The 22793-nt window shown below is 42.6% G+C and overlaps 2 protein-coding genes across 2 annotated transcripts; one reads left to right on the top strand and one right to left on the bottom strand.

The window, feature by feature from the left end:
* Window positions 1-130: 130 nt before the first annotated feature.
* dpep1 (dipeptidase 1) lies at window positions 131-7441 on the bottom strand. Its single transcript, XM_029721743.1, has 10 exons — window positions 6994-7441; window positions 6221-6347; window positions 5831-5963; window positions 5335-5485; window positions 4736-4805; window positions 4097-4273; window positions 3154-3238; window positions 1416-1491; window positions 929-1064; window positions 131-698 (listed from the first exon to the last, which is right to left on the bottom strand). The coding sequence occupies exons 1-10, from the start codon at window positions 7119-7121 to the stop codon at window positions 507-509; spliced, it is 1275 nt and encodes a 424-aa protein (XP_029577603.1). The 5' UTR covers window positions 7122-7441; the 3' UTR covers window positions 131-506.
* A 3922-nt stretch (window positions 7442-11363) lies between these two features.
* LOC115167367 (sulfotransferase family cytosolic 2B member 1-like) lies at window positions 11364-21117 on the top strand. The gene is made up of 6 exons (XM_029721740.1): window positions 11364-11662; window positions 12026-12234; window positions 12359-12485; window positions 12579-12676; window positions 16535-16715; window positions 20407-21117. Exons 1-6 carry the CDS (start codon window positions 11524-11526, stop codon window positions 20586-20588), a joined length of 936 nt encoding a protein of 311 aa, XP_029577600.1. The 5' UTR covers window positions 11364-11523; the 3' UTR covers window positions 20589-21117.
* Window positions 21118-22793: the final 1676 nt, after the last annotated feature.

The raw sequence follows: 22793 nt of genomic DNA, 5'->3' as shown, positions 1-22793 counted from the left end.
AGCCTATCAACCATAAACTCCCCACTGAAAGCTTTGCGGTCAGTTTAGTATTTCCTGTGTCACATGGCTCATGGTACAACACTGAAGTAAAAAAAGGCAGTAATGCAGTGAAAGGTGTAAGACAACATGGTAGAGTTATTAGATGTTTATTATTATACCTCAAAAATACACAATTTTCCTGATTATTTGTTTATTGAGGGCCACATTTAACCGTTCAATTTAAACTCTAAAATGTAAAGTAGCCTGGTCATGGATTTACTTGATATAAGGTCAACAGTGATGTGTATAACACTGTTTCAGAATAATTTTCTGGTTTATTAATGTTAACGTTACTATGTACAAATCCTTCAAACACAGTTCATGGACTACATCACCAATAGAACTTGTGAAAGATGAAGTGACCACAGAACTCAGGTGGTAAGGTCTTACTATGCCTTGGGAAGCCTACTGCCATAGACAAGGGGTGGTAATAACATCACACCCAGCATGGTCTATGTAGAGGGGGCTTATAGAGACCAGGACAGCAGGCTACTCAGAGTCAGTGTTAGTACCAGGGCCAGAGGGCTGAGGGAGAGAATCGTCCCAGCACTGTCTGGGTTGGGGACAGGGTAGCCATAGCTGGTCCTGCAGTCGTTTTTCACTTCTTCATAAGGTATGGGCAGATCATCTGGAGCCGTACCATTCAGGCTGTCTCGTACCTGGAAGATAGGAGTTCAGAGTCAGGGAGGGTAACAAAGCACTGGACCAAATAGTGCATTAAATATGCCTGTAATCTCTGTGTGTATGCCACTGTATTTTGTATTGCATCAGCCCTTTTTAAATAGATCTATGGAGGCTTGTGTGTTGATGTCAATCTTGTGGAAACAGTGGTGTTGTGAATGGTACTAAGCTGTAGAGGTCAGTGTGTAACTTCTACTGTAGTACTCACACGCTCCACCTCTCTGAACACTCTGAGCAGGTTGTCCCCCAGAGCAGCTTTCACCTCAGCATCTGTCCATCCTCTCCTCAGCAGCTCTGCCACCAGAGCAGGGTACTTAGACACGTCCTCCAGCCCCACCGGTACCCTGACAGACAGCACAGGTACAGAGGGGTCTGTGTGTCAAACTGAAGCCAATTTTATGCAATTCTGAACTCCTCCCCCAGCAGAATGGGTTTCTTTCCATGTAAAACATTTATAAAATATTTTACTACTACTACTCAGACATGACTTTTGATATATATATTTTTTAAATACTACTACTCAGACATTACTTTTATTTTTTTTTTAAATAAACTACTCAGACATATGACTTTATATTTTTTTACTGGTATATTACAATTAGCACCTTTTAAGATAATACACTTTGCTCAATCATGTTCATTGGTGTTTTATTGTAACTAGGTGAATAACTCCTAGGTCAATTCATTCGACTCACCTGCCCACTCCATCATAATCTCCACCAAAACCAATGATACTGTGTCCAGCCACGTTCTTTATGTGGTCAAAGTGATCTAGGTTGAACATGAAAAGAAAGGTGAATATGCAGGGCATTCGGAAAGTATTCAGACCCCTTCCTTTTTTCAATTTTTTTTTTACGTTACAGCCTTATTCTAAAATTGATTAAATCTTTTTTTCTATCTACACACAATACCCCATAGTTAAAAAAAATAAAAAAACAGAAATACATTATTTACGTAAGTATTCAGACTCTTTGCTGTCAGACTCAAAACTGACCTCAGGTGCATCCTGTTTCCATTGATCATCCTTGAGATGTTTCTACAACTGGATTGGAGTCCACCTGTAGTAAATTCAATTGATTGGACATGATTTGGAAAGGCATACACCTGTCTATTTGATAATGCATGTCAGAGCAAAAACCAAGCATGAGGTCAAAGCAATTGTCCGTAGTGCTCCGAGACAGGATTGTGTTGAGGCACAGATCTGGGGAAGAGTACCAAAACATTTCTGTAGCTATGAAGGTCCCCAAGAATAGAGTGGCCTCCATCAATCTTAAATGAAAGAAGTTTGGAACCATGAAGACTCTTCCTAGAGCTGGCCACCTGGCCAAACTGAACAATCCAGGGAGAAGGGCCTTGGTCAGGGAGGTGACCAAGAACCTGATGGTCACCCTGACAGAGCTTCTGAGTTCCTCTGTGGAGATGGGAGAACCTTCCAGAAGAACAACCATCTCTGCAGCACTCCACCAATCAGGTCTTAATGGTAGAGTGGCCAGACGGAAGCCACTCCTCAGCAAAAGGTACACGAAAGCCCCCTTGGAATTTGTCAAAAGGCAACTAAAGACTCTCAGACCATGAAAAACAAGATTCTCTGGTCTGATGAAACCAAGATTGAACTCTTTGGTGTGAATGCCAAGCGTCACATCTGGAGGAAGCCTGGCACCATCCCTACGGTGAAGCATGGGGGGGGGCAGCATCATGCTGTGGGGATGTTTTTCAGCGGCAGGGACTGGGAGACTAGTCAAGATCGAGGCAAAGATGAACGGAGCAAAATACAGAGAGATCCTTAATGAAAACCTGCTCCAGAGCGCTCAGGACCTCAGACTGGGGCGAAGGTTCACCTTCCAACAGGACAATGACCCTAAACACACAGGCAAGACAACCCAGGAGTGGCTTCGGGACAAGTCTCAATGTCCTTGACTTGCCCAGCCAGAGCCCAGACTTGAACCCGATCAAACATCTCTTGAGGGACCTGAAAATAGCTGTGCAGCGACGCTCCCCATCCAACCTCAGAGCTTGAGAGGATCTGCAGAGAAGAATGTGAGAAACTCCCCAAATACAGGTGTCCCAAGCTTGTAGCGTCAAGACTCAAGGCTGTAATCGCTGCCAAAGGTGCTTCAACAAAGTACTGGGTAAAGGGTCTGAATATTTATGTAAATGTGATATTTCAGTAAATGTTTTATACATTTGCAAAAATGTATAAAAACATGTTTTCAATTTCGTTATGGGGTATGGTGTGTAGATGGGTGAGAAAAAAATCTATTTAATTCATTTTGAATTCAGGCTGTAACACAACAAAATGTGGAATAAGTCAAGGGGTATGAATACTTTCTGAAGAAACTGTATAATAAAAATTTGAGAGACAAGGTTGGGTGAGTGAGTGGTGGAGAGTAAAAAAGTAATGATAAAAACGATGACCATGACTCAGCTACTCACCTGCCACCTGTGATAGGTTGGCTGTATTGCTGCATGTGACATAGTCATTGTAAAAGTTCACCATGACAATTCCTTTATTGTCTTGCTGGTGAGAAAAAGGACGCAGACATGTATGATAAGTCAGAACTATAAACTTAAGTCACTAACCAATACGATGAAGAACTGTAGCTACCATATTGGTGTAGTCAGTTGGGCTTTATCTTCTGTTAACATTTTATGGTGCTATACAGAAACACAATGTTCCTTTATCTGTAGTTTTATGGGCCCTTACAGCTGAATCGCTAAAATGTTTCCCGGACTCTTGTTTGTAAGCTATTGTCAGCTTGAGGGATTTCACAATAAATGCTTCTGACGTGAGCTGGGTTTAATAGTGTAATAAAACGTTTTAGTTTGTGTCTGTTTTCCAAGGCATTGGAAAGATCGGATGGCTTTTCTAACTTCCTTTTGATATCATTGTAGTTTTAATATCACTGCAGACATTACCACGTTTTTTTATTGCAGTCTTATTGCTTACTTTTCTTTGCCTTTGCCTCAACCTTCCTCTAATCCCTTTCTCATCCTCCCCTCAGCCTATATACCCAGACACCTCCTTTTCACTCTTAAACCCCTTTTCAGTTCCCTGTCTGTTTTCTCAATCCATGTTCTTCCCCTTATCCCCCCTGTCACATACCCCTTCATCCGATCACATGTCCACTCACCACTTAATCTCAGGTCCAATTTCTTTATACACCTCACCCTCCAATCCCCTCACTCTGCCTGCTCCCCTAGTCCTTCTCCTCTCACTACCCGACTCCCAATTCTCTATCCCCTCGTCTCTCACCCTTCTCCCCTGACTCGCCACCCTCCTCGGGGAAGGGATGAGGTCTAAGGAGAAGGAATGACCAAGTTCCTCATATGTATTCTGTAATCCACTATCCCCTTGCCCCTCTCCCCCTTCACTCACCACCTTCCTCAGGACGTCGTCAGGGACGTTCCTCTTGTGTGGGCACACAGCGTAGGCAGAGGAGTGGCTGAAGATGACTGGGGCTTTGGACAGCTCTAGAACCTGGTTCATCACTTTCTCTGACACGTGGGCCAAGTCAATCAACATCCCAATGCGGTTCATCTCAAATATCAGTTGCTGTCGGGTGAAACATTTTTTATATTTCTGCCAGGACCGGGGGAAATGACCCTCTGACTGTGTCGCCCTACTGGTGTTATAGAGACAATTATATATGTGATTCATTCAGCCTATCAAACCTAATGATATGGTTTGTAGCTAGGATCAAGAGAATGAACATGTTTTCATCCAGTGTGTTTTATACAAGTGATATCATAACGCTATAACATAAATGAACATCTAAAGGCAAACTAGACGAAAATGAGTCTTTGAGGGTAACCCAATAGTTTCTGAGGAATTACTCTTTTGACAAAAATATTAACTTGGAATATTGCTTATGTTTATGACAGGCATTTTATATCTGATTTCCAATTAAACTCAGAAGCAGAAGTACTAAAAGATGCCCCAAATAGTATCATAGATTTGACCTTTGTTATGAGTGGGTATTTGTAATGTGTGTGTGGCTCAGTGTGATAGACCAACCTTGCCGAACTCAGACAGTCCATTGTGCTGCGATGGCTCGGCTCCCGAATCCACGAGCCAATTATCTGCCCTGGGGGGGAAACCACACACAACCACAGTAAAACACCAGGCCAGCTTCTGGAAGTGATCGTTCCCTTCCACTCTCCTATATCCTGCTAACATGATATGAGTCAGTGAGGGGCTGAGGGATTCACTAGGCTCTGTAGTCTGTCCAGGGCCATGGTTTGATTAGCTAGCCCATCTGTTTAGACGACTCTCCCAGAATATGACACCTCTGAAACAGGTGGCGACAGGAATCCCCTATTTTCCCCACCACAGAATTCAGTGAAATACAGTCTTTTTTTTGGTCTATTAATAAGCAGTTTCAGCTGTTACCCGTTGTCTCATTCAGTTACATTCTTGTCCTTTCTATCTTAGCTGTATGTGCTCTTTGAGAGAGCATCATATGGTGCGTAAAGCGTTGATATACTTAGGAATCGCAACTATGAAGTACTACAAAAAAATGTTGAGCACCTTGTCACTTAGTAAGTATAATCTGTGGCACCTAGTCCCCAGACCAGGGTGGCCCTGCCGTCAGCAGGGTAGCAGAGCCTACTCACCATGGTGTGTTGCAGCTGTGGGTGAGGGTGAGGTAGCGGACCCCCAGGTGGTACATGGTGCGCAGGCTGCCCAGGCTGCTGTCCAAAGAGTGTCCTCCTTCCACCCCGATCAGACTGGCTGTCCTGTTCTGACTAAAGGCATCCAGGATATCTGTGGTAAAATAAATACTTGATAATACAGGTGGGTGAATAAAACTCTGTTATCTATGGTGTTTCACAGTTGAGTGTTCTAAAGGGGTTTCATTCTCATAACCAGATGTATGGCTCCATTCAATCCGTATCGCGGATGTTCAGCTCTACAGTGTGATTGAAATTTAAAGGCAATGTTCCCGCGTTAGTGGAGACTGCATTCCCGGTAAACGCTGCATATGTTGGCTCAATTGGAAATGACCTTTAAATGTATATTGTGGAATCTACGACACTTTCACTTTACATATTGAGTACAGCCCTTACTGTATAACTTTTGATTACACTTTTCTTTGTAGATGACTCTCACCTTTGCTGCTGGTAGCAAACATGAAGGCTTCTGGGTATTTCATGCACATTCTGTGGATGACGTCAATCTGCTCCAGAGTTTGTCTGGCTGCATCTTTGTACTGAGTGTCACATGGTACATATGCTGCCCAGAACTGCAAGTGGACAGTAAACATTTGATCAGTTTATTAGGTAATACAGAGTTCCCCAACTGGCGGGCTTCTTGCAGTCAATTTGCAGTCTACAAATTATTTGTAATTCTGTTCTGGCCCCCCGACCATCCGCTCAAGAAAAAGAAATCGACTCGCGGCTGAATCTAGGATCCCTGATGTAATACATGTATTATTATCAACCACCATCACATACATCTTTTTGTGAGTCCTTGTCAGTTTGTGTGGGTGCGTGCGTGTACCTGTGCTGCCAGTCGTCCCTCCCTGATCTTGGGGATATTGGTGTGTGTGCTGTTGAGGGTGTACAGATCCACTTTATTCAGCTGGTTGTTAAACTTCATCCTCAACTGCCAGGGCAGATCATTATGGCTGTGGAGTCAGACAGAGAGATCAATGCAGGATACTATTCATACAGGCCAGTCAGTGCTGCTAACACACAGCCATTATTTAACTGTACATTAGGACAGAACCATCTTGGAACATTAAAAAACAGCCTCCAAAATCTTATCGAAGCACATACTGTCACGCCTGCTCCCGCTCTTCCTCCCTGGCGCTCGAAGGCGCCAGGCTCCCCAGCACTACGCACTCCTGCCACCATCATTACGCACACCTGCCTTCCCCCCATCACGCGCATCAGCGATCATTGGACTCACCTGAACTCAATCACCTCTGTCATTACCTCCCATAAATCTGTCTGGTCCCCTGCTCTGTTCCCCGCTTCTGCAATGATTGTCATATGTCCTTGTTTAGCCGTGTGCTGACGCTGTTCCTGTCCTGTTACCTGTCCGTTCCTCATTAAATGTTCAACTCCCCGTACCTGCTTCTCATCTCCAGCGTCAGTCTTTACATACACAATACACACCTTACATTGGTACGTGTTTTGTGCCATTAACATTACAGTATGCATCAAATATGTGTAAATGTAATGTATTATAAAAGATTCATTTTGGTTTAAACATTCAAAATCACCCATCCTAGGGTCTTATGAGGAGAGAAAAATGTGTTAGTCACTTACCCATCAATCAGTGGTGTCTCTGACATTAGCCTCAGCGCGTTGTTCATGTGTTCATCCTGTGTCAAGGAGAGTTTGAGAGCACAGGACAGTACCAGCAGAGTCCCCCATACACTACCTCCAGACAACATCTCTTACTCTCTCACTACACCCTAACGAACACACAATCTGATCCAGCCTGACCTGGACTTGTTCCTCTGGTTCACAGCCTCTGGTTCACTACAGCCGCTATGGTTTTCTCTCTAACTCTTGTTTGTTACTAACTCAAAAAAAGTGTATTTTGACTTGTTTCAATACATTTCTCAGCCTACACTAAGTTAGTTTGTCTTTAGTCTGTCTGGTGCTTCTTCAGATTTCACAGTTCTCTGTGTTCCCTCCGAACTCTTCCTCTGTCCCCAAAGTGTCTCTTTTGTGGGTCAGGCTCAAATACAGAGAGAGTTTATTATGCCTCCTCCGATTCTCTGTCATTATCTCTTTGGTTGTAAAGTAAACACATCAAGTTAACCATATTGGTTAATGTGTAACGTTCAGTTCAACTCCCTCAAGTTTGAAATCCATAAGCAAGACAACCCCAGTAATGATATAGATGTGGATTAACATTGGAAAGTGCCCAATGATGACATGACCACTCAAATAAGAAATGTTATAAAAATGTGTTATAAATATATGCAGAGAGCACCTCATCAACAATATGTGCTGAGGGTCGGAGTCTATCAGGGGTCAGTGCAAGTTGAATCAGATGGGTTAACCTTCTGCTCTACTCGGAGTGGAGTCACTGTTATACATCTAAAAATATAAATACATCTATATTTGAGTCACAATACCTGCATATATGACAGGTGTGATAGAAAAATGACATATTTACCTGATTTGTTTGATATGAATAGTTAACGATTATATACTTAACCAATAGTAAGACATTTCTGTTCTATGAAATGTCTGTGTGAACGGAGAGGAGCCTAAAAACCTACAGCTGGCATTCCATAGATAAGATGTGGTGGGCGTAACTGAGATAAAGAGAGCCTGGAGGAATAGGAATTTTAAGAAAAAGCAAGCCAACGCCTGTTCTTAATCGGGAAATGAAAGGGGTTCGGGGTCAGCCAGGATGATCTGGAGAGGGTGTACAGCAGCTTGGTGGAGAGCATATGTACTTATCTATCTAGTGCAGTTGGGTCAGTGGTCGTTTGTGAGTGAATGTATTAATGTCCTCTATGTTGTTAGTGCATGCAACATGATGGACTGACTGGTTTAAATGTGTGAGAATATATGTGTGTATGTGATTCTTTTAATGAAGGTGATGCCAAAGAAAAATGTCCATCCTGGATGGACAATAAAGTTTTATTCTATTCTATTGTATAGAACAAAACCTTTATTGTGTCTATTCATTCTTGCATCTGAGAAACAACACCAGAGGCAGATAAACATCTTAAGTGCCAACCATATAGAAACTGCATTGTCTGTAAAGGTTAGGCTACTGGGCCCAAGTCAATACTGTTGGGTTGACTAGTCTCATTATTGCAATAATTAATCGATATTAAATAAAGATGATAGTTTGAAGAAATGACAAAGTCTCTCAGTATGAATTTTCGACAACACAGGGCAACAGGTACAGTAGCCTAGTGGTTAAGAGTGTTGGGCCAGTAAACGAAAGGTTGCTGGTTTGAATCCCTGAGCCAACTAGGTGAAACATTTGTCAATGTGCAGTTTAGCAAGGCACTTAACCCTAATTGCTCTGGATAAGAGCATCTGCTAAATTACAACATTTGTAAAAAAATCAAAAATCAAAATAAACATCAGTAAAAATAGAAATGTTTTTTTTATGCTCATGAGTAAACACACAATTCACACAAGGTTAAACTCTGCACCCTCAGTGAACATTTTAATTATAGAGGAACATTCTTGTCATTCTTGCTTTAATCCCTCTTAGGCCACACTTTAACCAGACTATGCTGCTTTGCTATGCTGTCTCTGCACAACTTCTGCTTCATGGTAGCTCTCTAACTGTAAGGGGTGCGTACTGGCGGCAGAGAAGTCAGGAAATGCTGGCGGCAGAGAAGTCAGGAAATGCAAACTTCTACTGTATTCGAGGTTTTAAAAGGCTTATAAAGTTTGTAATTTCCACTTAAAAATGTCAGACTTGATTTGTCCTAACTAAAACGTTATCAACCCCTACAAAAATGTCCAATAATTATAATCCATACAATAATTCACATTTCCTGTTGCTGTAGGATTATTTTCCTACTGTGAGAAACTGGTCAAATTAAGATCCTTTATCTGTACCCTATAGCAAGTCCCTTGTGGATCCTTGGCTGTATAAATGCTCATCTAGACCACTCGTGTTCACAGATGATTGTGGCACACTTACGTGTTGAGCAGAGTGGTCTGTGTACGTTCATGTTTCTGGAGCCCCACTCCGAATTAAGGCATAATGAATGGTTGACTCAGCTAATCCGGGGTTTTCTGTGGACCTTTTCTTTCATCCTCTCACTGTTCTACATTGTTAGGCCTATATGGGATCTGGAAGATAGAGGGTTCAGGTCAGGAACATTCAGACATGTTGAGTTTACACCTGGAAACTTTTGCTGCTAAATAGCACATGATACATTACAGGTATTCCTAATAATCCTAAATAGTAAAGCCTTAGACAAGTAAGCCTTGTCCGAGCCAGAACGACACATAGGGACAGGAGCAAGTACACCCCATGGACATGACGCTAGTGGGTCGCAGTACCTCAACCCCAATCCATTTCCTTAATGCAGAGGGCCAAGCAGAGAGGCATGAGGTTCAATCCCTGGTATGACTTGACCAGGGATGGAACCACCAATCTCAGTGCAGACACTCTAGCCACAAGGCCACTGTATTGGTTTATTCATTTATGACTGAATTCAGAATTTTTATGGATACCATTAGCTTATCACCCTGATTATTGTGAGGACCATCCCATAATAGCCTCTTATTGATGGTTACTTAGAAGTCTACTCTTAAGATAAGTGTTTGGAGGTAAGAGGTTCATTTGAATCAGATTACAGTCTGCTCTCTATCAGGAGCAGTAAAGAGAGCCTTGGGTCTTATCCATCCATGACCATGGAGATGAGCTGCGAAGGTCATGACTTGTTTGCATTATGATAATCAACTCTTAGATAAAACATCCTTAGGGCGCCGTCAGGACTCTTCGCTCATCATTAACAACTCTCGTCCTTGAGTCATTTAAACAGTGGCAAAAATAAAACTCAACACTGTAGTATAATCAGGGACCCCCAGTCACCCTCGTCATGAATCAAGCAAATCCTGCAGTCTGGCAGAGAGTACTGTAGTATTAAAGCTAGAATCCTTAATTGAAACAATAACAAAGTGGCCACCCTGCCTGTGTTTTGGTAAAAATCTGAGGGATGGGTTTGGAGAAATGTAACCACTCTCAAACTTATAGACAGAGCTATGGATGCAAGGATGGACCATCCATGATATCAAAATGATAGTTTTGGGCTCTATTCGATTTGTATTGCTGAAGCATTACAGATTGCGCAATATAAACGCAGGAACATCGCCTTTAAATTTCAATCATTCTGTAACACTGATTTTCCACAGTAAGGATGGAAAAGAGGAGCCCTTAAAGGTCCAATGCAGCCATTTTTATCTCAATATTAAATCATTTATTAGTTACAATTAAATACCTTACTGCGATTGTTTTCAATTAAAATGTTCAAAATGAAACAAAAACAGCTTCTAAGCAAATAGCAATTTCTCAAGCAAGAATTTTGCTAGATGATGTTACCAGGCAGGTCAAAACTCCATCTCACCAAAACAGGCTGAGATTTCAGGTGGTCTTTTCAAACAGCACTTACACTTAAAGGGTATTATCATAATTTCTCCAATTTCACAGTATTATTCCAACCTCATAGTGTGGAAATATATATAAAACATAGGGGGAAAATATTTCTGCACTGGGCCTTTAACCATGTTTTGAGGCTATATAGTGTTTGTTTGTTTGTAAACAATGTAAATGTAGAGTAATACAAACCTGTATTTTGTGTTCTGATGGGGTACGACAGTTGAACTGAGCTCATGAGGCATTTATAAGTTATATTCTTTAAGCATCATTGAGTATATATCATTCATTTCTAAGTCCAAAAATTGATGTAGCAACTAAGGATTCCAGCTTTACGACCCAGACCACCAGGCTCAGAGACAGTTTCTATGTACAGGCGGTGCGGATCATTTTCCTCAGCCCCAACTTCAGGTGTACAAAAGAAAATGATCTATCTGGTACTACGGGTAATTCCCGTAGTACCAGTACCTACCGTACAGTAAAGGTTTTCCTTGGAAATTCCCAGACTTTTTAAACGATTTCTACAACGACATCTACTCAGCTTTTCTCCCACGAGTTCCTCTTACAGTTCTCGTTGTATCGTACTGCTTGGCTATTTAAGGTCTGTAGGAAGCCAGATCATCTCACACTTCCCTCCTCACAGATAGTCAGAAAAACAGACAGAGAGACAGGCAGTTAGGTAGACACGCAGACACAGGCAGACAGACATGGCCAGGCTGGACGTGACAGAGACCTTCCATCACATCTCATTCCCTGGGCACATTCACACCCAGGACTCCCTGAAGTGTGCCCTCCACTTCCAGTTCCAGGACAGTGACACTGTCATCGCCACCTACCCCAAATCAGGTGAGACAGGACAGCTCTGTAACACCACTGCTCGGAGTCACAACACATTAGACATGCTGCAACACTAGCCAACTACAGTACTTCTCCCTCGTTCACACACTTTGCAGTTGAAGCAAACGCTCAGGGTTTTAATAACTGTATATGCACAGACTCCAGTAGGTTATTGTATTGTTACTGTTGTTTTTACTTCTCAATGATTAATTGCTTTCAAGATCCACTTCTCTCAGACCATCTGTCTGAGACCATTTATGGAAGTAGTAGTTTAGAGAGGGATTCAATGAAGACAGAGGTATTAGATGTACAGTTCTCTCTTCTCTCTCTTTAACTCTCTTCTTTCTTTTCCTCTGTGATCTCTGGTTAAAGGGACTACCTGGATGCAGGAGATTGTCACTCTTGTGAAAAACAGAGGGGACCAACAACTCTCCAAAACGGTGCCCAACTGGGTCCGAGCCCCCTGGCTGGAACAGCATTACAGTGCAAAGGTGCTGGAGGCCACCCAGGGGCACCGAATCATCACCACTCACCTGCCCTACAACCTGCTGGCTTCTGCACTCCAGGGCTCCAAAGCTAAGGTAGGATGTGGTTATGTTGAAGAGACTATTCTCAAAGCTATGAGACATTTCCTATTTTGTAAAGCAACTCTAATGGAAATAATATATTGATAGTTAGTGACACTATCTCCACCCCGTCTCTCAGGTCATCTATGTCGCCAGAAACCCCAAAGATGTTGTTGTGTCATATTACCACTTCCATAAAATGGCCAAGTTCCTCCCAGAACCCAATTCATTTGATGAGTTTCTGGGTAGTTTTCTGGAGGGATCAGGTGAGTTGACACTAATGATTTGTACCTCGAGCAATTCTGGGATTTAATCCTACTGTTATGTCAGATCTAATCCAACGTTTACCCTTTTTACAGTGAGTTATGGGTCCTGGTTCGATCATGTGAAAGGCTGGACGAGTCAAACAGGAGTCTTGGCAAATGTTCTTTATATCTCTTATGAGGAGATGTGGCTGGTAGGATAACTCTAGTCTATCACTGTCTGCTATGTATTGTTGATGTCATCAATTGCAAACATCCCATTACATTCTCTCTTCCTCATTGCAGTTGTGTCACCCCTAACCATATATCCATTTAAGCGCATCAGAACACAACACTTGCATCACAGCAGTTGTATTACAGTCTCATGAGTCTCTGAGGTTGTGCTAACTACAGAAATAGGCTATCCTTCAGACATGAAAATATTAGTCATAGATTATAAATAGACCTTTGTGAAATGCTATTTTAAGTGACATTATGAAATACTACGTGAACATAGCTTTAGGAAAAATAAATGCTTGCGTTGTAGATATTCACTGTTTATTTTTTATTTCACCTTTATTTAACCAGGTAGGCCAGTTGAGAACAAGTTCTCATTTACAACTGCAACCTGGCCAAGATAAAGCAAAGCAGTGCGACACAAACAACAACACAGAGTTACACGTGTGATAAGCAGAAGTACACAATAACACAATAGAAAAAGTCTATATACAGTGTGTGCAAATGGCATGAGATGGTAAGGCAATAAATAGGCCATAGTAGCGAAGTAACTACAATTTAGCAAATTAACACTGGAGTGATAGATGTGCAGATGATGATGTGGAAGTAGAAATACTGGTGTGCAAAAGAGCAAAAAAGTAAATAAAAACAATATGGGGATGAGGTAGGTAGATTGGATGTGCTATTTTCAGATGGGCTGTGTACAGCTGCAGCGATCGGTAAGCTGCTCAGATAGCTGGTGCTTAAAGTTAGTGAGGGCGATATAAGTCTCCAACTTCAGCGATTTATGCAATTCGTTCTAGTCATTGGCAGCAGAGAACTGGAAGGAAAGGCGGTCAAAGGAGGTGTTGGCTTTGGGGATGACCAGTGAGATATACCTGCTGGAGCGCGTGCTACGGGTGGGTGTTGTTATGGTGACCAGTGAGCTGAGATAAGGCGGAGCTTTACCTAGCAAAGACTTATAGATGACCTGGAGCCAGTGGGTCTGGCGACGAATATGTAGAGAGGGCCAGCCGACCAGAGCATACAGGACGCAGTGGTGGGTGGTAGATGGGGCTTTGGTGACAAAACGGATGGCACTGTGATAGACTGCATCCAGTTTGCTGAGTAGAGTGTTGGGGGCTATTTTGTAAATTACATCACCGAAGTCGAGGATCGGTAGGATTCAGTTTTACGAGGGTATGTTTGGCAGCATGAGTGAAGGAGGCTTTGTTGCAAAATAGGAAGCCGACTCTAGATATAATTTTGGATTGGAGATGTTTAATATGAGTCTGTAGTTGCCCAGATATTCTAAGTCAGAAGCGTCCAGAGTAGTGATGCTAGTCGGACGGCGGGTGCGGGCAGCGATCGGTTGAAAATCATGCATTTAGTTTTACTAGTGATTAAGAGCAGTTGGAGGCCTCGGAAGGAGTGTTGTATGGCATTGAAGCTCGTTTGGAGGTTTGTTAACACAGTGTCCAAAGAAGGGCCAGATGTATACAAAATGGTGTCATCTGCGTAGAGGTGGATCAGGGAAGCACCTGCAGCAAGAGCGACATCGTTGATATACACACAGAAAAGAGTCGGCCCGAGACTGTTCGATGCTAATGCAGAACGCCACAGGATGTTTTTGTGTTGGTTAAGGGAAATCAGGTCTGGAGAGAACCAAGGGCTATATCTGTTCCTGGTTCTAAATTTCTTGAATGGGGCATGCTTATTTAAGATGGTGAGGAAGGCATTTAAAAAAAATAACCAGGCATCCTCTACTGAAGGGATGAGGTCAATATCCTTCCAGGATACCTGGGCCAAGTCGATTAGAAAGGCTTGCTCGCTGAAGTGTTTCAGGGAGCATTTGACAGTGATGAGTGGAGGTCGTTTGACCGCTGACCCATTACGGATGCAGGCAATGAGGCAGTGATCACTGAGATCTTGGTTGAAAACAGCAGAGGTGTATTTAGAGGGCAAGTTGGTTAGGATAATATCTATGAGGGTACCCGTGTTTACGGCTTTGGGGTGGTACCTGGTAGGTTCATTGATAATTTGTGTGAGATTGAGGGCATCAAGCTTAGGTTGTAGGCTGGCTGGGGTGTTAAGCATGTCCCAGTTTAGGTCACCTAGAAGCACGAGCTCTGAAGATAGATGGGGGGCAATCAGTTCACATACGGTGTCCAGAGCACAGCTGGGGGCAGAGGGTGGTCTATAGCAGGCGGCAACGGTGAGAGACTTGCTTTTAGAGAGGTGGATTTTTAAAAGTAGAAGTTCAAATTGTTTGGGTACAGACCTGGATAGTAGGACACAACTGCAGGCTATCTCTGCAGTAGATTGCAACACCGCCCCCTTTGGCCGTTCTATCTTGTCTGAAAATGTTGTAGTTAGGGATGGAGATTTCAGAGTTTTTGGTGGTCTTCCTAAGCCAGGATTCAGACACGGCTAGGACATCCGGGTTGGCAGAGTGTGCTAAAGCAGTGAATAAAACAAACTTAGGGAGGAGGCTTCTAATGTTATAATGCATGAAACCAAGGCTATTACGGTTACAGAAGTCATCAAAAGAGAGCGCCTGGGGAATAGGAGTGGAGCTAGCCACTTCAGGGCCTGGATTCACCTCTACATTGCCAGAGGAACAGAGGAGGAGTAGGATAAGGGTACGGATAAAAGCTATGAGAATTGGTCGTCTAGGACTTCCGGAACAGAGAGTAAAAGGAGCAGGGTTCTGGGGGCGATAAAATAGCTTCAAGGTATAATGTACAGACAAAGGTATGGTAGGATGTGAATACAGTGGAGGTAAACCTAGGCATTGAGTGAGGATGAGAGAGATATTGTCTCTAGAAACATCATTGAAACCAGGTGATGCCATCGCATGTGTGGGTGGTGGAACTGAGAGGTTGGATAAGGTATAATGAGCAGGGCTAGAGGCTCTACAGTGAAATAAGGCAATTAACACTAACCAGAACAGCAATGGACAAGGCATATTGGCATTAAGGAGAGGCATGCTTAGCCAAGTGATCAAAAGGGTCCAGTGAGTAGTGAGGTCGGTTGCGGTCACGGCGATTCAGACAGCTAGCCGGGCCATGGGTAGCAAGTTGGCAGAAGATGGTCTGTCATTAGCCACCTCGTGCGTTTCCGTCGATAGATTAGTGGGGTTCCGTGTGGTAGAGGGGACCAATCCAATTGGCAAAATAGTTATAGTGGCCCAAGAAAATTGGCCGATAGACCTATTCAGATAGCAGCCGATAAGACAGCTAACAATTAGCTGGCCGCAGATGGGCGTTCAGGTTACGTCGCGACGGAGGGGCCAGTTGGATAACTCCCTCGGGCAGATAACGTAGGTAGTCCAGTCATGAAGGCCCGATGGGGCTCCGCATCGGCAGTAAAACGGGTCCGGATAGGTGATTGTAGCCCAGGAGTGGCTGATGGAACTCTTCAGCTGGCTAGCTCCGGAATAATTGATGTTAGCTCCGGGACCAACATTAGCCAATAGTCACTCGGATAGCAGCTAGCTAGCTGCAAGATCCAGGTGTAAATGTCCAGAGCTTGCGGTAGAAATCCGGGGATATGGAGAGAAGAAGATATTGCCGGAAGATATATTTAATTTTTAAAAATGGAAAAAGATATTGAAAATATTTTGAAATATATACAAAAAAGACGAAAAATACCAAATTTACATGGGAGAACGACAAACAACGTTTGCACTGCTACGCCATCTTGGAGTTGCACCAATCAACTGTATCCAACCTAATGAGCATCTCTTAGTATGCCACAAATGTTGTTGATAGACTAGACATAGAGGATCAATTCAGCCTTTTGTGAAAACCACCCTCTTTGTCCATATCTATAATAAGAGCTTTGATTTTCCTCAGGACCTGCAAGGCTCGATGGAGAGGATCAGCTCTTTCCTGCAGTGCCCCCTGGTGGGCGAGGAGTTAACCAACTCCCTGAGACACTGCAGCTTCAGCAGCATGAGAGATAACGCCATGGTGAACTACACTCTGATCCCAAAGGAGATTATGGACCACAGCAAAGGCAAATTCATGAGGAAAGGTGAGGCTCCCTTGCTCAACAGGAGTACAATCCTGACTAGAGTTGTGTCAGTCAGTGTCAGAAGGATAGAACAGTACCATAGACCTCCCCTGCACTCACAGTATGGTTAGAAGTGTGTAGGAAGGATGATCCTGAAATGTCGCTAAGTTTGTTTATGAAATTATTTTTGAGTATAGCTGATAAGCACGTCCCAACCTCTCTAGGGGGTGTGGGACGCTATCGTCCCACCTGGCCAACATCCAATGAAATTGCAGAGCGCCAAATTCAAAAACAGAAATACTCATTATAAAAATTCATAAAACATACAAGTGTTATACATCGGTTTAAAGATGAACTTCTTGTTAATCCAACCACGGTGTCAGATTTCAAAAAGGCTTTACGGCGAAAGCATACCATACGATTATCTGAGAACAGCGACCAGCAGACAAATCACTACAAACAGTTACCAGCCAAGTAGAGGAGTTACACAAGTCAGAAATAGTGATAAAATTAATCACTTACCTTTGATGATCTTCATATGGTTGCACTCACAAGACTCCATTTACTCAATAAATGTTAGTTTTGTTCGATAAAGTCCCTCTTTATATCCATATATATTCGCACGTTTTGTTCAGTAATCCACAGGCTCAAAGGCAGTCACAACAGACAGACGAAAAATCCGAAAAGTATCAGTAAAGTTCATAGAAACATGTCAAACGATGTTTATAATCAATCCTCAGGTTGTTTTTAGTCATAATAATCAATAACATTTCAACCGGACAATAGCTTTGTCAATATAAAAGGAAAACAAGAAAGGCGTGCTCTCGTCGCGCGGATGAGAAACCTCTGGGACACTGAATGGTCCACTCATTCAAAGTGGTCTTACTCCCTCATTTTTCAGAATACAAGCCTGAAGCAATTTCTAAAGACTGTTGACATCTAGTGGAAGCCATAGGAAGTGCAATGGATACTGTAATGGCATTCAATAGAAAACTACAAAAATAAAAAAATCCCACTTCCTGGATGGATTTTTCTCAGGTTTTCGCCTGCCATATCAGTTCTGTTATACTCACAGACATTATTTTAACAGTTTTGTAAACTTGCATCCAAGTGTTTTCTATCCAAATCTATCAATTATATGCATATCCTAGCTTCTGGGCCTGAGTAGCAGGCAGTTTACTTTGGGCACGCTTTTCATCCGGAGGTAAAAATAGGGCCCCCTACCCTAGTGAGGTTTAAGAAAATGCACTGCGAGGTCAAATGGTACCCCATGGATTGATGATGAGCTGAGAAATTTAATGAGCAACATTATGATGATAAATCTGGTACCTTGTTTGATAAGCAAAGTTATTGTAAATTAAGAAATCTTGTGACCAAGCTAAACAAAGGAAACAAGAAGGGATTCTATCAGCACAAAATTGATGAAGTAACGGGTGATGGGAAAAAGCTGTGGAGAACGTTGAACACTATTATGGGTAGGAATTCAAACATGTCTGCCTCTTTTATTGAATCAGAGGGTATATTTATTACAAAACCACATGACATCGCAAACTGCTTTAATTAATATTTTACAGGCAAAGTGGACAAGTTGAGGAATGCTATGATTCCAACTGATTGCTCCATGTCATATACCCTTATAAAAGATTGTATCATGAAGGAGAGGCAATGCAGGTTCAAATTTCAAGTAGAAAGGGAAGAGGTAGAAAGGATGTTGTTGTCTCTTTCAGATAACAAGTCGCCTGGTACAGATAATCTAGACGCCAAATTGCTTAGAGTTACAGCTAACCAAATATCTACACCAATCTCTCATACCTTTTATGGGGTGTGCCCAGAAGTCTGGAAAGAGTTAAAGGTTATTCCACTACCTAAGGATAAAAAATCTGCATTCACTGCTCCTAATAGTCATCATATAAGCTTGCTGCCTGTGTTAAGTCAATTACTGGAAAAAATTGTATCTGTTTAAATCAAGGATTATTTCTCATGTAATGGTCTGAACAGGTTTCCAGCATGCATACAAAGAAGGGCATTCTACGATTACGGCCTTAGCACAAATGGCAGATGATTGGTTAAAGAGTATGGATGATAGGAAGTTAGTTGGTGCAGTGTTGCTGGATTTCAGTGCTGCTTTTGATGTAATTGATCATGAACTGTTAATAGGAAAACTAAAATGTTATGGTTTTAGGATGCAGCTCTATCCTGGATGGAAAGCTATCTATCCAGGAGAAGGCAAAACGTGTTCTTTAATGGTAGCTTTTCAAATAGTAAAGATATACATTGTGGTGTTCCTCAAGGAAGCTGCCTAGGCCCACTACTCTACTCTACTCTATCTTTACTAATGATTTACCTTCTGTAATGAACAAAGCAAGAGTGGTCATGTATGCTAATGACTCTACAATGTATAGTGCAGCATCAGAATGTAATGAGCTAACAGATGTACTGAGCAGTGAATTAAGAATGGTGTCTGAGTGGGTTGATATGAACAAGTTGGTGTTGAACATTTCTAAAACTAAATGTATTGTATTTGGTTCTAGATATATGCTTGCTGATGACCCCCAATTGAATGTGTTGATGAATAGAACACATGTAGAGCAAGTGAAAAACAAAACTGCTAGGCATCATGTTGGATGCAGCTTTATCATGGTCAGAACACATAGATAACATTGTTATTAAGATGGGTAAGGGAATTGCTGTTATAAGAAAATGTTCAGACTATGTAACATCTAGCACTCTGAATCAGGTGATTCAATCCCTGGTCCTATCACACTTAGAGTACTGTCCAGTTATATGGTCAATCCCTGGTCCTATCACACTTAGAGTACTGTCCAGTTATATGGTCAATCCCTGGTCCTATCACACTTAGAGTACTGTCCAGTTATATGGTTAATCCCTGGTCCTATCACACTTAGAGTACTGTCCAGTTATATGGTCAATCCCTGGTTCTATCACACTTAGAGCACTGTCCAGTTATATGGTCAATCCCTGGTCCCATCACACTTAGAGTACTGTCCAGTTATATGGTCATCTGCAGCAAAGAAAGATATAAAAAAGCTCCAAATGGCTCAAAACAGGGCTGGTAGATTACCTCTTCATTGCTCTAACCGAATGAATATTATTAAAATGCATCAGAATCTCTCATGGCTTCACGTTAAAAACAAATTACTATCTAGTCTTCTTATTTTCTTTAGGAATGTTATATTTTTCAAAAAACCACAGTATTTTTCAGTCCAATTAGTACATACTAGCAACACGCATAACCACCAAACCAGACAGACAAATTCAGGGCAGCTAAAACAACTCAAGCCAAGGACAAATCGCCTTAAATCTACAGTTTTATATAGAGCTATAGCTGAATGACATTTTTTACCAATCCATATTTCTCAGGCAAAAGTAAATCCACCTTCAAGAAAAAAAATAAAAGAACATCTAATGCGATAGACCATATGACTGGACAGGAAATAGAAAGTATAAACTGAATGTTAAATGTGTTTCCTGTCATGTATTTTAATTGTCTGTATTGTCAACTTGTTGAATGTTTGTGAAGTTTTGATTTTGGTTGTTTGTAATATCTTGTTAATTGGTGTTGGACCCCAGGAAGATTAGCTAGCGCTATGGCCTTAGCTAATGGGGATCCTAATAAAAATTACAAAAATTACAAAATTACAGTGCTGTTGAGAGATTGGCCATAACAATGAAGGCCTTGTTCTGTTTACAGGTAAAATTGGTGACTGGAGAAACACTTTCACAGAGGAGCAGATTGGTCTTTTCGACACCGTCTACAGCTACCAGATGCAAGACTGTCCCCTGACCTTCATGTGGGAGTGTCCTCCTGAGTCCTGTGGGGGAGGAGGACAGGCTTCTGGGGATCAGGATAGGGCCCTATCTAGCAATAGCTAGATGAATAAACCATGTCTCCTCCCTAGCTAGCGCTGTCAGCCGGTCCCTCTCATTAGCATGTTGATGGGATCCGAGAGGGTCACACATTTAACTCCCTGACATTGACACATTGGAAATCCTCCCAGTGTGTGGCAGTGCATCAAGCAGAAGGGCTGATACATTAACTCCAGAAAGGCTGACGTGTACATAAAAAGCTGTTGTTACATCAGTCACATAGCTTGATTCCGAACAACCTGGATTTCCCATATATAGCTCATCTACTTACTGTATTTCCATCAGTAAGGTTTATAGCCCTGAGTTGTTGGGAAACTATGTGACTGATGCTAACATATGGGCATATATCATCATTAGGCCTATCTAATCCCAGATTCCATGTGATGCTCAACTAAAATAATGTGAAAGATGGTGAGTTGTGTTCAAGACAGTACTGTCTCACCGACCAGATATTGCGGTCAAGTGCCTTTATCATAGTGCTGCGGTTGTCTCATTGATGCTGCTAAAATATACAACCATATACAGTATGTCCACCTAATGCGTGTCATATTATTCAGTCTGGGTTGGTTGTTGAAGTTGTCTTTGCGGGGGCTTGTGCGTCATGGGTCTTGTGGTCAGGGACGTCAGGATTCACCACTGGATTCCATTACAAAGGCGTGTGGCAGAGCTGTTGCTGGGGGTCAGCATGAACTCTGTCCACGAGTGACATGTATCAGCAACACAAGTATAGGAAGTAGTTTAGTCAAAGAGGAAGTGGTCTATTATTTCACTAGTGGTGAGTTCCAAGTAACATGTGTCCCTATCCCTCTTGGGTCTGTCAAGCTGTCAGCTCATGGGACCATGATGAGGAAGTTATGCGAACACTTACAAAAGGTCATAATCCTCCCGATCACAGTTTATATCAATGAGAGGCAGTGTGTCAAGCTGATCCAATGAGCGGCAGTGTGTCAAGCTGATTCAATGAGAGGCAGTGTGTCAAGCTGATCCAATGAGAGGCAGTGTGTCAAGCTGATCCAATGAGAGGCAGTGTGTCAAGCTGATCCAATGAGAGGCAGTGTGTCAAGCTGATCCAATGAGAGGCAGTGTGTCAAGCTGATCCAATGAGAGGCAGTGTGTCAAGCTGATCCAATGAGAGACAGTGTGTCAAGCTGATCCAATGAGTGTCCCCTCAGCAACTAATGACATCAATCTTCATCTGCTGCTCTCAGACTCCGGCTGCTTGACTAGTACTTACACGGCAAGACAAGTGGTGCTTCAGAGAGTACATACCTGGCAGGAATGTTTCTTTGATGAGTAGTGTTTATCAGGGGAAGGGGCCAGAGCTAGAGTACTGCACCTGGCCACCCGGAGGGTGGCATGTGGTTGTGTTGCCAGACAGACTCCACTGTGGAGACCTGCTGCCGCCCTCATACACCATCCAAATATAACTCTATGAATCTATAGTTCAGAATAGATGGGTCTTTGGATGAATATACACTACATTTCATTCCAAAATCATGGGCATTAATGTTGAGTTGGTCCCCCCTTTGCTGTTATAACAGCCTCCACTCTTCTGGGAAGGCTTTCCACTAGATGTTGGAACATTGCTGCGGGGACTTGCATCCATTCAGCCACAAGAGCATTAGTGAGGTCGGGCACTGATGTTGGGCGATTAAGCCTGGCTCGCAGTCGGTGTTCGATGGGGTTGAGGTCAGGGCTCTGTGCAGGCCAGTCAAGTTCTTCCAACCCGATCTCGACAAACCATTTCTGTATGAATCTCACTTTGTGCACCGGAGCATTGTCATGCTGAAACAGGAAAGGGCCTTCCCCAAAACTGCTGCCACAAAGTTGGAGGCACAGAATTGTCTAGAATAACATTGTATGCTTTAGCGTTAAGATTTCCCTTCACTAGAACTAAGGGGCCTAGCCCGAAACATGAAAAACAGTCCCAGACCATTATTCCTCCTCCACCAAACTTTGCAGTTGACACTGCATTGGGGCAGGTAGCGTTCTCCTGGCATCCGCCAAACCTAGATTCGTCTCTCGGACTGCCTGATGGAGAAGCGTGATTCAGTACTCCAGAGAACGCGTTTCCATTGCTCCAGAGTCCATGGTGATCTTAGGCTTGTGTGTGGCTACTTGGCCATAGAAACCCATTTCATGAAGCTCCCGACAAACAGTTCTTGTGCTGAAGTTGCTTCCAGAGGCAGTTTAGAACTCGGTAGTGAGTGT

Source organism: Salmo trutta, chromosome 29, assembly GCF_901001165.1.
Source record: "Salmo trutta chromosome 29, fSalTru1.1, whole genome shotgun sequence".
Taxonomy (NCBI): Eukaryota; Metazoa; Chordata; class Actinopteri; order Salmoniformes; family Salmonidae; genus Salmo; species Salmo trutta.
The sequence above is the reverse complement of the archived record's forward strand: the minus strand, read 5'-3'. Positions and strand labels throughout refer to the sequence as shown.

What these genes read in the sequence shown, in the direction of transcription:
- dpep1 (XM_029721743.1), bottom strand. Translation starts at nt 7,121, where the DNA reads ATGTTGTCTGGAGGTAGTGTATGGGGGACTCTGCTGGTACTGTCCTGT. An exon ending in GACTGTCTGAGTTCGGCAAG is followed by an intron (nt 4,274 to 4,735) that starts GTTGGTCTATCA and finishes TTCACCCGACAG; the next exon opens with CAACTGATATTTGAGATGAA. An exon ending in TGTTCAGAGAGGTGGAGCGT is followed by an intron (nt 699 to 928) that starts GTGAGTACTACA and finishes CCTATCTTCCAG; the next exon opens with GTACGAGACAGCCTGAATGG.
- LOC115167367 (XM_029721740.1), top strand. Translation starts at nt 11,524, where the DNA reads ATGGCCAGGCTGGACGTGACAGAGACCTTCCATCACATCTCATTCCCT. An exon ending in CTTATGAGGAGATGTGGCTG is followed by an intron (nt 12,677 to 16,534) that starts GTAGGATAACTC and finishes GATTTTCCTCAG; the next exon opens with GACCTGCAAGGCTCGATGGA. An exon ending in AGGCAAATTCATGAGGAAAG is followed by an intron (nt 16,716 to 20,406) that starts GTGAGGCTCCCT and finishes TTCTGTTTACAG; the next exon opens with GTAAAATTGGTGACTGGAGA.